Below are 17,391 nucleotides of genomic sequence, written 5' to 3'. Positions count from 1 at the left end.
CCTCCCTGCCTCTCCCGCTCACTCCGAGAGCAGGCGGTGCTGCGGCCCTGTGCTGTGGCCGCTGTGCTGGGCGAGGCCTCCCCGGGGTGCCCCTCTGCATCCCGCCGGTCCGAGAAGGCACGCGGTGCTGTGTGGGAGGAGGGCGGCTGGGAGGGCCGCCAGGGGCGCTAACTGTGGCCACCTCCGCAGATCACCAGCGCCGCAGACTCGGAGGCCGTCACATACCAGAAGCTGGTGAAGGGGCACGCGTACTCCGTCACCGGGGCAGAGGAGGTACGGTGCTGGGGCGCGCGGCTGTGGCCGCCCAGCAGGCCCCACGCTGCCCACAGCGTTCACCACAGCCTTGCGCTGAACCAGCCACGTGCAGCTCTGCCCCTGCCTGACAGCTGTGCCCTTGAAGATGCCCCACCAGACTCAAGGGCATCCTCAGTGCTCGTGTGCCCGTGGCCTCCTGCCATGGCGTGGCCTGGGCACTACTCAGTTCGCGCCCAAAAGTGGGCGACCGCACCTGCACGAGATGCTCCGTGTAGAGTGCGGGGCCAGGCCACTTCTCCGGGCAGTGTGGCGGGCAGCCCGGCCCAGCCCACTCCGGCTGCGCTCCTTACTGAGCTCCGTCCCTGCGAAGCCCACCCCACAGTGGGCCACACCACAGGCCCCACTTGCACGTCCACCCTCCCCACCATCCTGGTGCCCGGGGCGCAGGCTCAGCCTCTCCCTGCCTCTCGCCCTATCCTCAGGTAGAAAGCTCAGGAAGCCTGCAGAAACTGATCCGAGTGCGGAACCCCTGGGGACAGGTGGAGTGGACCGGGAGGTGGAACGACAGGTGAGCAGGGTGCTGAGGGTGCTGAGCTGGGTGGGCTTCCTCCCAGGAGACCTCTGAGGTGCGGACGGGCGCTGTGGGCCGGGTGGGATGGTGCCTCGGTCACAGCCACACTGAGCCTGGTGCCGGGAGCCCCCGGTCCCGCCAGACTCCCTTCCGGGGTGCTGCATGATGGGGAAGAGGCCCCCGGGTTTCAGTGCCCTGGCAGAGCTCCAGGCCGTCTCAGGCCCCTGCCGCTGCATCGCTTCCTGCGGTCCCTGGCCTGTGCCCGCCTGAGCCGCTCTCCTGGCAGCGTCCAGGTTCTGTAAAGAGCTTTGCTCCTCTGTGGCTCAGCCTGGCGGGAGCTGGGTCTGTCAATGGTGGGCCTGTCAATGGTGGGCCTGGCCCTGCTCCGGGGGATGTGGGCGAAGTCGCCGTTACACACGTGTTCCTGAGGCCCGTGCCACTGCTCTTCCCCCAGCTGCCCAAACTGGAACACGGTGGACCCAGAGGTGAGGGAAAGGCTGACCGTGCGGCTCGAGGACGGGGAGTTCTGGTAAGGCGGGCAGACGCTGGGAGCCGCGCTGGCCTCAGCACAAGCTCGCTGCCTCTCTCATCCTCTCTCTCTCCCTCTCTCCCTCTCTCTCTCTCTCTCTCCCTGTGTGTATGTGTGTGTGTGTGTGTGTGTGTGTGTGTGTGTGTGCACGCACGCGCACGCTAACTGGGGACTGAACCCAGGTCCTTTGCACCAAGCCGCATCCCCAGCCCTTATTTTGAGACAGGGTCTCACTAAGTCACAAATTGCCAACTTGGGACCCTCTCAGCCTCCCAGAGTGCTGCATTTACAGGCAGATGCCACCATTCCCAGCCCACCCAGTGGCAGAAAGTTGGTAATGAGAGTGAGTTCATTATGGCAAGGACATGATGTCTTAAATTCACTAAAGACCCCACACAAAACCATCCTCAGCCTCAGGAACCTGTCGTCTCACAGGGAGTCCCCCTTCCTGTGCTGCTCAGGCTCCCAGGAAGTGCAGGGGAGGTGGGGTGTTCTCGCGAGGGCTCTGCACACCTGACCACCCCTGCACTGGGCCCCACACCGCATGTCTGCACTGCTGTGGGATGTCCTGCAGCTCAGCTCAGCTCAGTCTTCCATGTCGTCCCTGCTCCAGATAGTGCCCCGGGACTGGCTCAAGCCACCCAGCTGGCAGGGCAGCTCAGCCTCGAGCTGGGCTGCAGGTTCTGGGCCGGGTCCACCACTGGGCCTCAGGCACTGCGCAGCCTGGCCTTGACCCGCTCACCTGGCCTCGGTGGAGATCAGGGCTGGGACCTGAGCTGCAGGTGACCAGGGTGCGGGTCCCTCCTTGCCAGGATGTCCTTCGGCGACTTCCTGAGGCACTATTCCCGCCTGGAGATCTGCAACCTGACCCCTGACACCCTCACCAGCGACACCTACAAGAAGTGGAAGCTGACCAAGATGGACGGGAGCTGGCGGCGGGGCTCCACTGCGGGCGGCTGCAGGAACTACCCGAGTGAGCCCCACCCCTCCGCACCCTCCCTGCAGGTGTTCCCTGGAGACTGCTGTCTTCCAGGTCCCCAGCCCTGGGCCTGCCTGGCCTGCCTCATGCTGAGCTGCTTCTCCAGCCAGATCTTCCCAGGCCCCATGAGGGAGGCTGCCCACAGCCTCTGTGCACCCCGGGTTGCTGGCAAACCCGCTGGGGGGCTGTCTGGCTCCTGTCAGTCCCTTGGCTCCTGGAGACACCAGATTGTGGGTGCACACAGGCTCCAGGTGTGTCCCGAGCGCTTGCGCACCGCACCCCTTCCTCTCCCCAGCAGACCCACTACCATCTCCTGCACCTTCACCACGCAGGGTTGAGGTCATGGAGCCACAGTGATGCCCAAGGCCATGCAGCCACTGGGACTGGAGCCAGGCAGGCTAAGGGTGCCAGTGTGCGCCTGCCTGGTCAGTCCTGTCCTGGCTGTCACCCATGAGGATGGGAGTTGCAGTGTGCACCCAGCCCAAGACTGCAGGGCCTGGGGACCAGGAATGCAGCCACCAAGTGCAGGCTCTCCAGGCTGCGCTCCACCCGCCTTCCCTCTGGGCTCCCTGGGAGGTGCCCCAGCCCCAAGAACCTGACCCCCAGGCTGAGCAGCCACTGGAAGTCCTGCAGCTGGACCCCAGCCCACCACTCTGCTCCCCTCTCTCCCGTTGCCTGCCCCTCAAGCCACTCAGGGAGCCCTCTGCCCCCTTGTAGACACCTTCTGGATGAACCCCCAGTACCTGATCAAGCTGGAGGAGGAGGATGAGGACCAGGAGGATGGTGAGGGTGGCTGCACCTTCCTGGTGGGCCTCATCCAGAAGCACCGGAGGCGGCAGAGGAAGATGGGCCAGGACATGCACACCATCGGCTTTGGCATCTATGAGGTGGGTGCTGTCTGCCCCCTTCCTGGGCGCTCCTCAGGGAGGAGCCAGCAGGCAGGGAGCTGAGGCACGCAAAGCCATGGGGCCTGTGGGTCACACAGGTCCCCAATCCCTTCCTGAGCCCCCAGCAGGCTCCTGAGGTCTTCTCCAGAATAGTGGGATGGCACCCCACCTCTTCCATATCCCCCATTATGGTTGCTCCCCCATTCCAGAACCCAGAGGTGACAGCTGAGCAAAGCCTTGGTCCCGTGGAGGACAGTGAGGGCTGGACAGCCACGGGCCCAGTGCTCAGCCCAGCGGGGCTGCTGCCAGCCCAGGCAGCGCTTAAGACAGGAGAGGGACACCGTCCCCAGGGCCTTCTGGCCGCACCACTCCTATAATCAGCCTGCCTCTGTCCCAGCCCAGCCCTTCATCTCAGCCAGAGCTCTGCACAGCCTGTCCTGGCCAAGGCCCAGCCAGGCAGGGCCAGGCAGCTGTCCCCTCCCTGTGTACTGTGTGGCCTTGGGCTGTATCACTGAGGGGAGAGGAGCGGCCAGGCCTCAGGGCAGCTGAGAGGTGGGTCTTGCTTTGGCAGGTGGACCCCACTGAGGGGCTGCAGACAGCTCCTCCAGGCCCCCAAAGCTGCCCCGTGTTGCCCCTCAGGCTGGCCGGAGGCTGGCATGGGGTGGTGACACTGGGAAATGGCAGGTGCCCCCAAACAGGGCTCCCGCTGCCCACAGCAGTCTCCACACTGGCGCCCACAGCAGCCTTTCAGCCTGTCCCCTGGGAATGGGCAGGCCGTCCACACCCACAGGGAGGGTCCCTGTGGAAACCTATGCTCCTTGGGATACTGCACTGCTTCCCAGACCCAAGCGCAGGCCCTTTGTTTCGCAGGTTCCAGAGGAGGTACGTCTGCCTGCTTCGGCCTCCAAGGGATGAGTCTCCCCTCACCTCAAGGCTGCTGAGGTTGCTGGGCTCTGGATCCCCACGAGGCATGGGGAAGGCCTTGGGGCTGTCACCTCTCCAGACCACAGGGCAGGCTAGGCCTGGGTCCGGGCACATGGCCGCTCGGGCTCCCAGGCCAGATGACCACTGTCCTGCACCAGCTGCAGTGGCACGAGTCAGGCCCCACCAGGCCGGAGAACGCCAGTTAGGCCAACAGCCTCTGTTGAGTGCCGGCAACTGTGGCTTTCAAGGCCTGGTTCTGGAAGTGGGCATGCAGGAAGGCAGGGCCCTGGTTCCCTGGCTGGGCGGCTGGGCCCTTCCTGCCCGTGTCTCGGCTTTGCTCCCCAGTGCATGGTCCAGCATCCCCGGGACTCTGTTTCCCACCTGCAGGGAAGCCGGGCCACCACGGGAGGGTGGGCCTTGCAGACAGCTGTGGACACCGCTCCGGGCCCGCCTCCCAGGCAGCCCTTGGCGGTTCGATGCAGACAGCGAGGGCACTGCCGTCCAAGCGGCTGGCTCGTTGCTGCGGTGCTCGTCCAGGTTCGCTCTGCTTGCCCCTCAGCTGGCCGGGCAGACCAACATCCACCTGGGCAAGAACTTCTTCCTGACGACGCGTGCCCGCGAGCGCTCAGACACCTTCATCAACCTGCGGGAGGTGCTCAACCGCTTCCGGCTGCCCCCGGGGGAGTACATCCTCGTGCCGTCCACCTTCGAGCCTCACAAGGATGGCGACTTCTGTGTCCGTGTCTTCTCCGAGAAGAAGGCCGACTACCAGTAGGTGGTGCGGCGCTGTCCCCCGTGGTCTGGCCCGGTGCCTCTAGGTGGTGTCCTCACTCTGCAGGTGGAGAGGGGTGTGGAGGAGTTTCGGGGCTGTCACTGAGCCTGGAGGCCGCCGATGGCCATGCCGGACAGGGTGGCTGGGAGATGCACAGAATCCGGTTCAGTTGCGTCTGAATGACCGAGTGGGTCTCTCACCCACAGCCTGCACTGAACTCTCCCTGTCACCCCATGTGGAAGGGGCTGGCAGTGCTGGCAGAGCCGTCCTCGGTGGCCTCAGCTCCAGAGCTGCCCCACCACAGTCTGGGGGTCTCCTTGGTGGGCATCAGGCCTCTGTCCATGTGGCCTCCGCCCACAGTGGCGCCTCCGCCCTGGGCACCTTCCAACTGTTCGTCAGCAGGTGCCTGAGGGCAGGAACAGAGCCCACTTCGGGGGACTCAAGCAGAGGGAGACTGGCTCAAGCTCTGACCCTGGTGGAGCCTGGGGACTGGATGTAGGGGGGCTGGGGTACAGGGCAGGGCAGCTCCTGCACCTAGTGCCATCCTGCTGAGAACAAGGGACACAACCGGGACCAGTGACAGCCCTGCCCCTCCCGACCAGCCCCTATACCCTGGGCTCCCTCCAGGGTGAGGCCCTGAGCACTGGCTTCCCTGTCCCAGCCCTGTCCTTCCTGTGGTCAGGTTGTGGGATCCCAGGTCTGGGCTGGACAGGGTCCCCCCAAGCCTACCAGCCTTCCTGAGGGGCGGAAGGACGTGCTGTGTGCGGCATGGAGGGACCATGGCCCAGCGGCGGCGGTGACACCTAAGTGGCTCTCATAAGCAGTCCCTCAGGGCCAGAGCCAGGGATGCACCTGGAATCACAGCAGCACGACGGGAGGGCTGCATCCGGGACAGCTCTGAGACCCTGGGATGTGGCCTGTGTGCCGTCCTCACCAGGGCCTCTAGCCTTGAGGACCAACAGCTTCCTCTCATTTCCAGGGCTGTGGACGATGAAATCGAGGCCAACCTGGAAGAGGTACCTGCCTGCCTCTGCCTCCTCTGCAGGCCCCAGAGCTCAGGGAGCAGAGGAGATTCCTGGGGTCCCCGGCCCCCCCGCCCCATCACCTGCACACAGAGCACAAAAGGCCACTTCAGCTAGGCGCTGAGGACACAGCCCGAATGCAGCTCACAGTACAACCTCCCCGCACTCAGAGCCCTTGGGCCTCTTCTCCCGTCTTTTGTGGCCACCCCACGCCCTTAGAGTGGAGCTGAGGCGAGAGACGGGAGGGCAGCCTGGGGACACTGAGGTCCCGGCGACACCACCTCTGCCCTTGCCTTGCAGATCGACGTCGGCGAGGATGACATTGACGACAGCTTCCGCAGGCTGTTTGCCCAGCTGGCGGGGGAGGTGGGTGTCTGCTCTGGGCCCTCCTGGGGTCTGGGTCTCTGTGGAGGTTGTTTTACTTCCTCGGGGTCCAAAGTATTTCCAGCAGCGATGCCAGCTTCCTGTCCTTACCCAGCAGAGGGCCCTCTCCCATCAATGTCCTCTGCCCGTGGGGTTTCGCTCTCCGTGACCACCCGCCCCTCTGGGCCTCTGCCCGGCAAAGCCTCCCAAGTGCCCCAGTTGCCCAGCCCGAGCCCCAGCCCCTCCTCCCTCCTGGTCCCAGGGCAGGCACTGGAGGTGGCTGTCTCCCACTGCCTGCATCACACCTGGCCCGGCTGCAGGAAGGCAGAAGGCTGCAGGCACCCGGCTTCAACCCTGGGGCTGCCACACAAGTCTACCCTCAGCCTCAGTGTGGGCTGCCAGTGCCCACGGAGCCTGGCGAGAGGCAGAGGCCAGTGGGGGCCAGATGGCGCCTGCAGCCAGCGCTGCCCAATGCCAGAGCCCGAGTGATAAGGCTAGAGAGGACCAGTGAAGGTCGTGTATGACACAGCAACTCGAGCTCTGGCAGGAGCAGGCTGGACAGAACTGCTTGTGAGGGCCAGGACAGAGCTGCCAGTGTCCTCGGGCATGAGACCCAGTCCCAGGCAGTGACCGTACTCCGGTCCCCTTCTACAGGATGCAGAGATCTCCGCCTTCGAGTTGCAGACCATCCTGAGGAGAGTGCTGGCAAAGCGTGAGTGTCCCCCAGCCCCGTGGATGCAGAGGACACGCACCCCCCAGACAGCTGCTTCTACTGCCTTCTCCAGGCCGTGGCTGGGGAGGGTCCCAGAGACATAGTGGCCAAGAGTACATGTTTCCGGGCCCCGAGGGCAAAGCTGGTGTCCTCTGCCAGCCGGCCTGGCACCCAGCCACACCCACAGCCGCCTGTTTCCTCTTCTGAAACATGGCCCAGCATCTTGTGGGAGGTAACACGTGGGGACCCAAGGGGCTACAGCACCCAGGGAGCCAGGAAGCACTGGATCTGCCCAGCTCTCTGGCCGCCTTTAGTGGGAATCTGTAGTGACGTCTGTCTCTCTGACTGGTGTCAGGGAGAATAAACGTCCATCTCACAGGACGGGCAGGGAAGCGGCCGCCCAGCCTCAGTCGGGTTTGTGCGCCTGACAGTGGGCCTTGTCCTCACAGAGCCTGCGCCACAGAAGCAGCCCATGGCTTCTGGACTCAGTGCAGTGGCCATGAGCCCAGGACAAGGGACAATCAGAACTGGACAGGGACTGGGGCAGCCGCACCCAGGGTGAAGGGCCGTACCCCCACCAAGGTTCACACTGCGGGAGGGAGAGGTCCACTGTCCCCCGGAGTCAGGAAAACCTGGGTGGGAAGCAAATGCACGGACTGCCTGTGGCACTCAGAACTCCGCCCTGGGGCGGGCTTGGGAAGCCCCAGCCTCTGAAGATGCCGCTCCCACCCCCAGGTTAAGCACACTCTGCAAGGCAGGGTCAGGCCCACGCCTTGGTGCACCTCCAAGAGGCCCCTTCTGGTGTAGATGAGAGGACAGGGTTTACCCTCGAGGCCACCAGGCACAGGGTCATACACAGGACACTTCAGGCCTGCAGCTGCCCCGAGCCACAGATGGAGGCGGGAAGACTCAGACCTCACTGGGCTCGGGCTCCCAGGGTCGTTTTCCTCCCAGCCCGTCTCTGCCGTCGCCCAGGCAGCAGCTCAGGACAGGGCAGGACAAGGCCATGACCCCAAGGCTCCCTTGCTGTCCTGGGGACCCAGTGCACTTGTGACACAGCCTGTTCCTGCCTGGAGAGTGTGGGGCTCCGGGAAGCTTCCCACCCCTGGCCCCTGGGTCGGGGCCACAGTCAAGAGTCCACACCCACAGGCAATGGCTGACGCCCTGCCCCTCACGGATCTCAGCCTGTGACACGTGACCACAGGCTGCTGTCCACCCTGGGGGCACCTAGAGGTCCACTCCTGTCCCCTTCTCGTATTTAAAAAGCACCGGGCCGTGGGCTGTGACACACATACTTGTAATCTCCACTGCTTGGGAGGCAGAGGCAGGAAGATCGCGTCAGCTCAGGAGTTCAAACCAACCTGGGCAACAGAGAGATTCCATCTCTAAATAAATGAATGAATAAAAATAAAAAACAAAAAGCAGTTTTTAAAGCCCTGCTGGCTACAGCAGACACAGAGAAGTCAGGCAAATGCAGCGTATTCTCGGCATGGGGCATTGTGGCAGCCCATGTCTGTGGCTGCTTACATGGCATAGGGCAGGATCACTGCACCCCCAGTTCTGCTGAGCAGTGCTCCCCAGGTGACGCCTGTCCTGCTGTCTCTCAGGACAGGACATCAAGTCAGATGGCTTCAGCATCGAGACCTGCAAGATCATGGTGGACATGCTGGATGTATCCTTTATGCTGAGGGGCTGGCTGGGTGCAAGCCCCACCCGGGAGTACCTAGGCCCAGCTCCCCACGGATGGCTGTCCCTAGCCCTGACATCCTTTCCCATGGATGCAGCACACCCACAGTCCCCTGCCTAGAGCACCTCAGGGTTGTTTCCCGAGTGATACTGTAGAAAATACTCCCTAAACCATAAGTTCCCTGATGTGGGGGCACATGCTTGTAATCCCAGCACTTTGGGAGGCTGAGGCAGGAGGATTGCAAGGTCAAGCTCAGCCAGGGCAACTTAGCAACTTATGAAGATCCCATCTTTAAAAAAAAAAACAATTAGAAGGGCTGGGAGGGCGCTCAGTGTGAGGCCTGGGCTTCAACTCCCAGTCTCCAGTGTGAGTCTGTTTTCTACCTTCTAAGCATCCCCTTCCCTTCTGCTCCAGCCCTCCCTCAGCCACACCTCCTAAGAGCAGAGGGCCCGGGTTCCCTCGTGCTGCGTGTGGGGAGGAGCGCCCCGAACACGCCCCCAAGGTAACTGCCCCTGGAAACTAACTGCCCCCCAGGGCCACTCCAATACCTCGCACAGAGCTGGCCACTGCCCCTGCTGCAGGCCTCCTACAGGCAGAGGTGAGGTCTGTGAAGCAGAGGTAGGGCATCCTCTGAAAAGCTCAGGCAGAAGACACGGCAGGCAGGTGGCACTGCCCGCGAGCTTTCCTTGACCGAGCCAGTCGGATGGGAGCGGCAAGCTGGGGCTGAAGGAGTTCTACATACTGTGGACGAAGATCCAGAAGTACCAGGTGGGACTCGGGGGTCTGTCGGAGGGACATCTCCAGGGGACAGGACTTCACCTGCTCAAGGAAGCAATGATGTGAAAGACGGACGGACTGATGGACAGACAGACAGACAGGCCCGCAGTGGTCCACACCCCACACTCACCTGATGAAGGGCGTACCAAGAGCCACCTCCAAGGGCTTCCTGAAAAGGGACCCTGGGTGCCTTGACCTTAGACTGTGACAGCTCAAGTACCAGCATTGAGTAAGGCCCTGAGCCGGCCTGTGTAGCTGGCAGCCATGTGACAGCCACACTTAGAAACAGCCAACAGAGAAGGTCAGTGCCACTGACTACATAAGCAGGGACCCGGGCGACTCGGCCAGGCTACCTGGGATCCCCAGGAACCCAGCCCATTTTGCCTCAGGTCACGATCTTCCTAACCTTCTTGCATGTTCCAGAAAATTTACCGGGAGATCGACATAGACAGGTCTGGCACCATGAACTCCTATGAGATGCGGAGGGCGCTGGAGGAAGCAGGTAATGCTGTCCCTACCCTGTGCCCCGCCTGCTCAGTCCATGCTGGTCCAAGACACACAAGCCCAGCCCACTGTACCTGCACAGCCAGCTGGCCCCACAAGACAGTGGTGGCGCTGCCTCCATGTGTCCTGGCATCAGTGTCTTGTCCTGGCAGGGTGGGCAGGCAGAGCTGCACCACAGCAGACACCCCGCGTCCCCTTCCCTGCAGAGCTGGCCGGCGGGAACGACCTCCCAGCCAGCTCAGCCTTCTCAGGCCTGGCTGTGGGTACAGTGTGGTGTCCAGCAGGGGAGACTGGTGTGCTGGGGGCAGCAGGACACTGTCGTGTGCTGTTCTCGGTGACGCAGCACTGCGACAGTGACCCCAAGGGTTGGCGCCTCCTGCCACGAGGCTCACAGCCCTGCACTGTCTCAGGGGTGCAGGCTTGCAGAGGGCTCCTTCCCATCAGAGGCTCCGCACCACACTCGCTCACAGCCACTCAGGCCTAACCTGGGGAGGCTGCCTGAAGCAGGGCAGGCTTCACGCTTCTCCCTCACTGCAGAACGAGGAAGTGGGCATTAGTCACCTCCACCAGGGAGAAACTGGCTCCACGGTGATTCCAAGCTAAACAGAAAGGGACGCATGGCTGACGTGGGGCCTCAAGACCATGAAGGGACAGGCAGGGGAGCTGAGCACCTCACAGGGACACAGGCCGGTGACGCCAGCCTCCTAGAAATGGCAGACCGCAGGCGTCTTACTGGAGCACAGGCAGGACAGGCCGCTGTGGGCACCGTAGGTGGCAGGCCTGTCCCCAGCGGTGTTGGTCACTCGCCCTCCCGCAGGGTTCAAGCTTCCTTGCGAACTCCACCAAGTCATCGTTGCCCGGTTTGCAGACGATGAGCTCATCATTGATTTTGACAACTTCGTTCGGTGCCTGGTTCGGCTGGAGACAATGTTCAGTACGTGGTGTCTGGGGAAAGTCCTGGGTCCGCACTGCAGAGCTGCCTCTCCCTGGGTGCCGTCACCTAACCAGAGGCCACGGCAGGAGCCACACCCCTGCAGGCGGAGGGAGGACCGTGAAAGCGCTGCCCCTCTTCAGCTCTGACTCCCTTTTCCCCACAGAGATATTCAAGCAGCTGGATCCTGAGGACTCTGGGATGATCCAGCTGGACCTTATGTCTGTAAGTCACAGCTGTCCCCTGAGGCCAAGGGTCCGGGCCACGCAGTTCGGCTGCCCAGAAGGACCGCTTTCCTCAGCGTTGCTCTCAAGCTCCACGGTCTCCTGGGGACAGGCTTGACTCTAGAGGCTAAGGAAAGTGTGGGCTCCTCCCTGAGTGTAGCACGAGGCATGGGAGAGGGATCGAGGGGCCCTGCACAACATTCAAGTCTTGGGAAGGCCTGGTGCTCCTAGGACAGACCACTTAAGACACTCCAGGAAAACTGCTTTTCTTACCTCCCCTCCCCCTTTAAAATACACCCAACAGATCTAGGTTTGCCCACATAGTGATGCCCCAGTAGTGCCCACCCCTATGGTCTCACTAATCCACTTTAGCTGGCATGCACTGTCACACAAGTCCTGTGCCATCTGATGTCAGAAGGCCCCTCGGTGAAAGAGAGAGGCCAGGCGCAGGAGGACAGCCACACGCACAGGCCACAGAGGGAGGCAGGACGTGGCTAGTGCTGGTGGGGTGGCAGAGTCCCTGTCCTGACCCCATGGGACACGGTAGCCGGGCAGCAAGGAGCACAGGGCTAGGGTCTGGCACCCTCTCCTTCCATTCTGCACTCTGGAAGGAGCCAGGGAACACGCAGCGGTTTCATCCTGCTGCTGCGCTTGGAGAAAACCTTTACCCAGCGGGAACCCCGTCTCACTGGCACCGCCCTGGCGACCTGTCCCCAAGCCCGCAGTCTTAGTGTTGGCGAGTCGAGGCAGCTTTGGCACCCTGTCCCACGCTGCCCCACCCCGCTCCTTCCTCCCTTCAGCCGAGACATGGCAAGGGCACCCAGTTTGCTGTGATTTCCCACTGGGGCTGTGGGTTTCACCTTGGGGGCTCTGCAGAAGCCCTGGTTGCCTGGGTGTGTCTCAGGCCCTGGCAAGGCCAGACTGCAAGTGTCCTAGGGGCCCTGCAGGGACCGCCTGGCCAAGCACTGCTTGGTAGACAGGTGAGGAAGGCTCAGCCCGGCTGACCCTCGGTCTCCCAGAGCAATCTGAAGGAGCCAAAAGGGTCAGGAGCAGTGCTGACACGACCGTGCTCTCCTCCGCAGTGGCTGTGTTTCTCGGTGTTGTGAAGGGGTGGCCAGCGCACCTGGAGGCTCCGGAGAAGGACCCTGGGACTGTGTCTGGACACCTGCATGGGCCTGGAACTGTGGGAACATTACGTACTCTGAGGATTGTAGCTGAAAAGAACACTCTGAGATAGCCAGACTGTTACTTAGCGGATAGAAGGTTTGCTATTATACTAAACGCAAGTGAGCTGCTTAACCCCCAAGCCCAAAGAAGCTTAAGTCTATAAACAGGACCACTTTTTACTTTTACACACTTTCCTTTTCGGAGCAATACTAAACCGGAAGACAGGGAGCTGTTTTAAGTCAGTCTCCAGGCCGCGAGAGCCTAACCGGGACATCAAGTTCTAAAACTCGGCGGTGCCATCTACCAGCTGGCAGCCCGGGGAGGGCCTGTCTCCAGGAGGAGTGGAGAGCCTGGGTGGGAACACACCCTCCTCATGGGCTAGACGAGAGCAGGCCGTGCACAACTCTGGTCCTTTCCCACACTTGGCCGCAGGCGACTCACCCACCAGATCCCACGTGCGACCAGTGAGGCCGTGGCCAAGTCAGGCTAGTTTGCACACTGAGGGCTATGACCCCGGCCCCAGACTCTCTTGTCCTCTGTGCCTCTCCGTGCTGAGGGAGGGCGTCCTGCAGGAGATGCCACAGCCCTTTGTGGCCAGACCTCGGGGAAAGCTGGTGACAGAAACATTGCCTTTGCCTTACCACCCTCCTGACGTCCTGTTAAATAAAGAGTCCCGCCAGCCACACTGCGCTGTTTCCTTCCGGCGGGCACCTGAGGGCACCTGGGTCATAGTGGCAGCTTCCCAGATGGGGAAGAGGAAGCATCGTACCCATGACCAGACTGCAGTGTGAGTGCAGACGCGCTTCTCGATCCGTGAGAGGACTCGGGAGCTCAGTGCCATCAGCCTGGCCCCAGCTGGGCAGGGACCCACAGGGGAGCGGAGTGCCTCCCCAACCCCCAGGAGGCATGGGGGCCGCATAGGGAGACGCGGTTCTTCCTGCAGATTATGGGGTGCTTCCTGCTCTGCTGCCATGTGGAGCTGAGGCCCAGGAGGGGAGGCTGGGCGTGGGTAACCAACGGCAGGCAGCTGGACACAGCCCGATAGTCCTGGGCCAGAAGGTGGGCACAGGGACTGTGGCTGAGGATGAGGCTGGGGCTGGGATCAGGGACAGAGGGCCCTGGAGATGCTAGACTGGGGTGCAGTGCTGTCCTGGTGAGGACTTCGCTGTTTCAGACTTGAGAAGTTGAAAAAAGAAATGGAGTGTGTTTGTAACAGCAACCAGAAGAGACCCAGGAGTCGGGGAGGAAGTGATCCCGTGCAGCGGTTTCCCACATAGAGCAAAGCGTGCGGACACCCGCCTCACAGGGGCCCCTGGCCAGAGCCTGCCCTGGCCCCGCTGGCTCGAGCCTGCAGCCCCAGCAGCTGCCCGCACTTGGCCCAGCTCCGGCTCCACCCTGCTTGTCCCAGCACCCACGCCCACACCCAACACAGCCCAAGGGCCCTTCCTGCCCACCCAAGGGCCTCCACCCGCCCACCAGGAGGCCTCTGTTCCTGGCCTCTGTTACCTGGCACCACGTGGCAGCAGCTGGTCAGATATCCAAAGGCGCTGCTCCACCACCAGCGGTCACCTGGTGGCCAGTCCTGCCTACCCGCTGCCCTGGATGCCACTCGCTGCGGGGTTGGTGTCCCGGTGGTTTACACTCCCTGTCCTTTCCCCAGGGCTTCTCTTGCTAATTCTGGCTCCTTCCATGTGACTCCCCCAACATGCCTGGGGCTGTTACAGCCCCTCAGATGCCTCCTCCCTTAGAACCCAGCAAACCCCAAGCCTCCATGCTCCTCTGAAGCGTGGACCATGCCCCAGCTGCTTTATTCCTACTTTGCAAAAACCTAAAAACCGCTACCATTAAAACGACCCCAGCACCAATTATGCTCTGCCAGGAGAGAAGGCCACTAAGCTGTGTGTCCAACAGACGCCTGACTGGCTTGGTTATATGATGGGATATTACAAAGCCATTAAAAACGCTGTGCTTATCATGCAGTCCAAGAATGGAACCGAAGACAGGTCAGCTTTAACAGTGTGCTCTCAATTATGCCAAGAGAATCATAGAAAAGGCTCCAAAGAAATATGCCCGAGGGTTAACAGCGCTTCTAGAATGCCCTTTCCCACCCTTCTGCTATACTTTTAAATATTCCTACAAGGAGCTTTGATATTAAGATGCTTTGATAACAAATGGATGGAAGAACAAAAAAAGGAAACGGTGTTCTAAGTTTTGGGCTCAGGAATATAAAACCGAGATACTTGCTCGCCAATCTTGAGTTTACCCAGAAGCCCTATGCATACACTCGCAGGTCTCCCTCTGCAGCTCTCAGGAAGAGGCGAAGGCATGGAAGGCTGCACATGGGAGCCCTCGTTGGGGAGCCCCGCGTCCCGTCAGGGTGGCCGGGTGGGTGGGTGACAGCCACTGCCCACCCAGAGTCCACTGCTGCCGCCGCGACACTCCACACACACAGAGTGGCTCAGCGCCACAGCCAGGTCCAGCGGCCTCGCAGTCCTGTGGAGTAGGCTCAGCTGTAGGCTCAGCTCCCCGAGGCCACCAGACTGAGGCCCTGCTTCCTGCCACGGCTTCTCCTCCGCTCCAGTTCCAGGCTCCGGAACCCACCACCCCCAGGCCCAGCCCTCTCCGGACCTCCCGGTCGGCCCTCAGTGCCCATTTCCTCCTGCTTCTGAAGATCAGGATCACACTGGCTTCCGGCTGAGCCAGGCTTATAGCTGAGGGCAGGCGAGCTGATCAGCAGCCCTCACCATGCAGATCACATGGGGCGAAGACCCCAAGGGCAGGAATAGGGGAGGCGGCTCAAGAACTTGCCTCCCTCTTTCTCCTGCCGAAGAGCTCACAAGTCGGTGGGTGTATGTCCATCCTTTTATCCACCATCCTCGTTAGATTTTAGCTACTCAAAGAGTGTAAGAAAAAGTGACTTCTTCATTGTATCATCTACTAAATTATATCTCTACCAGGCAAGATGGGCTCCAGGACAATGTGTGAACTTGGTGACACATCAGTACAATCAGTGCATTCAACTCTTGAAGCAGGAGTGAGGAGCCTCGGGTACCACAGTCTTCGTTCTACGCAAGGCCCGGTCCAACCCACAGCCTGCGAAACGGAGAGTTCTACACCCAGAGAAATGCTCCCTTCCCTTAATCACACGGCTGCTGAGGAAACCTTACTGCAGAACCTGCAGCTGCATTTAAACAAGGCTGTCTGTGGCACCAAAACAGAAACCAGTACACAGCTTAGAATCAAAAAGCTTAATTTTATTACAATTATTTTAAAAGTCAGCTATGATCTTGAGAAGTATCAAAGGTAAGTCTATTACAAGTCTCTAATTTCCAAGATACAAAAGATAATAAATATAGATTCAAATTCAGCCTGAAAACAAGATTCTAAATCTAGTTTAGATTAGGTAGTGTGGCTTAGTTTCAATATTCCAAATATATGTATATTCCTGAAGACGCTACCAGGACTCCTATGATACAGTTATTGCTCACGGACGGCCAACCTGGGCTCTTCACTGACCAGATCCAAGTGTGCAGCCTCGGATCCCAGGCTACCAGTGCCAGGGATGTGGAGGGCAGTGCTGATCTTTTCTGCAGAAGACGGGTACAGGGCAGTGCTGGGGACGCCAGCCACGGGACAGGAAGCAGATCCCAGCAGCACAGCAGCCCCACTTCTTACAGCAAACAGGACCTCTGCCGTGGGTCTCCTGGCCTTGTCCTCTGCTGCCACGCCCGTCCCTGTGCCAAGACCGAGAGTCCTGTCCTCCGCTGAGGGGACTCTTCCATCCTTCATTTTCTCCAGAGCACATTTTTCACTGATTTCGAGCTACACTGTCATTAACATAAGTCTAGTGAAAATTTTGCCCAAAACAAGTGTATTATTTCTTCTTAGTGAAAGCACAGAGTAAGTCTTCGTTAGGTAAAATTCTGTGGAGTTTCAGGCCAAGCTCCTTTGTCTTGGTTTGATTCTTGGGTACAGCTATAAGAGAGTTTTAAAAAATACTGACATATCATGCAGGGGGTGTGGGTTGTGACAAAATTTCACGAGACTCTAGGAGGAGGGGGACACATACAAGAGGAGGGAAATCGAACTAAGAAAAGCACTCTGCCTTGGACCAGCACAAGGTCACACGGGCCCAACCTCGAACGCCCACGCCAGGCTGGAGTCCAGTCCCTGTGGTGAGGCTGAGGCTGCGGGACGCGTTCCACACTCCAGCGATACAGTACAAAGACAGCGCAGCAGAGACTGAAGTGTCCCCAGAGGACGAAACAGGGTGGTGGACCCAGGCCAGGACTATGGCCTCTGTGAGCAGGCAAAGGGAGAACGGCACCTTCTCTGCTTTGCAAGCCTGCGGCTCAGCCTTTCCCACAGCGCAGCTGAGAGCAGAGGCCAAGCTGCCCACCCAAAGCGAGCCAAGCTAGCACTGCCCTGGCAACCAGACAGAGCTCTTCCCTCCTCTCCGAGACCATGGAAAACTGGGTTTACTGAGGTACAGACTTCCAGGCCAGGAAACTAACTGGGACCAACATCAGAAAAAGGTCCTTTTTCTGAGAAGAGTATTTAGCCAATTCAAGGTTCTGGACTCAAGAGCTAAAGACTCTGCCCCAGAACACACCAGTTATGGACTCCACTTCTTTAAACATCAGGAGAAAACAGAATTGTGTAGGCCACACTTCTGACCAGGAAAGGACCAAGAGCATCTAAACTTAGGACTGAAATGCCAGCTTCAGTCCTCTGCCAACTCCGGAGCCCCTGGGCACAGCCTCCGATCGACTGCTTCTGTGCTCAGCAACAACCTTCCGGGTCAGTGGCCGGCCATCCCTCAGTGACTTTACACGGACTCAAGAGGTCCACTGTATACTACGGTGATCTCGGTTAGTGTCGATGTATCATGTTCTCGAAAACTGCACTCTCACTGCAAAAACGTTAACTGAGGTAATGTTAATTAGCTTGATTTACTGTCAAGTGTATATATTATACAACATAGGTGTGTGGTGTCTCTACTTGGTGATTTCAGAATTAAAGCACCCAGCTCTCACTGCTTCCCCGAGAACCCGTCTGGGTAAGAGAACCCTCTCCTGGGCAACAGA

The 17,391-nt window shown here is 60.3% G+C and overlaps 2 protein-coding genes across 2 annotated transcripts in view; one reads left to right on the top strand and one right to left on the bottom strand.

Annotated features, from left to right (window-relative positions):
• The window catches only part of Capn2 (calpain 2), a 25,546-nt gene extending 12,559 nt beyond the window's left edge, over positions 1-12,987 (top strand). The window contains exons 6-21 of the mRNA XM_033762010.1: positions 190-273; positions 738-823; positions 1,281-1,355; positions 2,168-2,328; positions 3,052-3,221; positions 4,092-4,103; positions 4,705-4,916; positions 5,897-5,933; positions 6,240-6,305; positions 6,957-7,014; positions 8,622-8,686; positions 9,401-9,469; positions 9,902-9,980; positions 10,800-10,916; positions 11,080-11,138; positions 12,220-12,987. Of these exons, the coding sequence (XP_033617901.1) occupies positions 190-273; positions 738-823; positions 1,281-1,355; positions 2,168-2,328; positions 3,052-3,221; positions 4,092-4,103; positions 4,705-4,916; positions 5,897-5,933; positions 6,240-6,305; positions 6,957-7,014; positions 8,622-8,686; positions 9,401-9,469; positions 9,902-9,980; positions 10,800-10,916; positions 11,080-11,138; positions 12,220-12,243 (1,374 nt within the window). The 3' untranslated portion in view covers positions 12,244-12,987. The remainder of the gene's footprint in view (positions 1-189; positions 274-737; positions 824-1,280; positions 1,356-2,167; positions 2,329-3,051; positions 3,222-4,091; positions 4,104-4,704; positions 4,917-5,896; positions 5,934-6,239; positions 6,306-6,956; positions 7,015-8,621; positions 8,687-9,400; positions 9,470-9,901; positions 9,981-10,799; positions 10,917-11,079; positions 11,139-12,219) is intronic.
• Positions 12,988-15,584: 2,597 nt separating this feature from the next.
• The window catches only part of Tp53bp2 (tumor protein p53 binding protein 2), a 39,181-nt gene continuing 37,374 nt past the window's right edge, over positions 15,585-17,391 (bottom strand). The window contains exon 19 of the mRNA XM_033762262.1: positions 15,585-16,279. Within this exon, the coding sequence (XP_033618153.1) occupies positions 16,238-16,279 (42 nt within the window). The 3' untranslated portion in view covers positions 15,585-16,237. The remainder of the gene's footprint in view (positions 16,280-17,391) is intronic.

The sequence above is a fragment of the Fukomys damarensis genome, unplaced genomic scaffold (genome assembly GCF_012274545.1).
Source record: "Fukomys damarensis isolate Sample0158 unplaced genomic scaffold, DMR_v1.0_HiC HiC_scaffold_11, whole genome shotgun sequence".
Lineage (NCBI taxonomy): Eukaryota > Metazoa > Chordata > Mammalia > Rodentia > Bathyergidae > Fukomys > Fukomys damarensis.
Note: the sequence above shows the minus strand (reverse complement) of the source record. Positions and strands in the feature narration are given on the sequence as shown.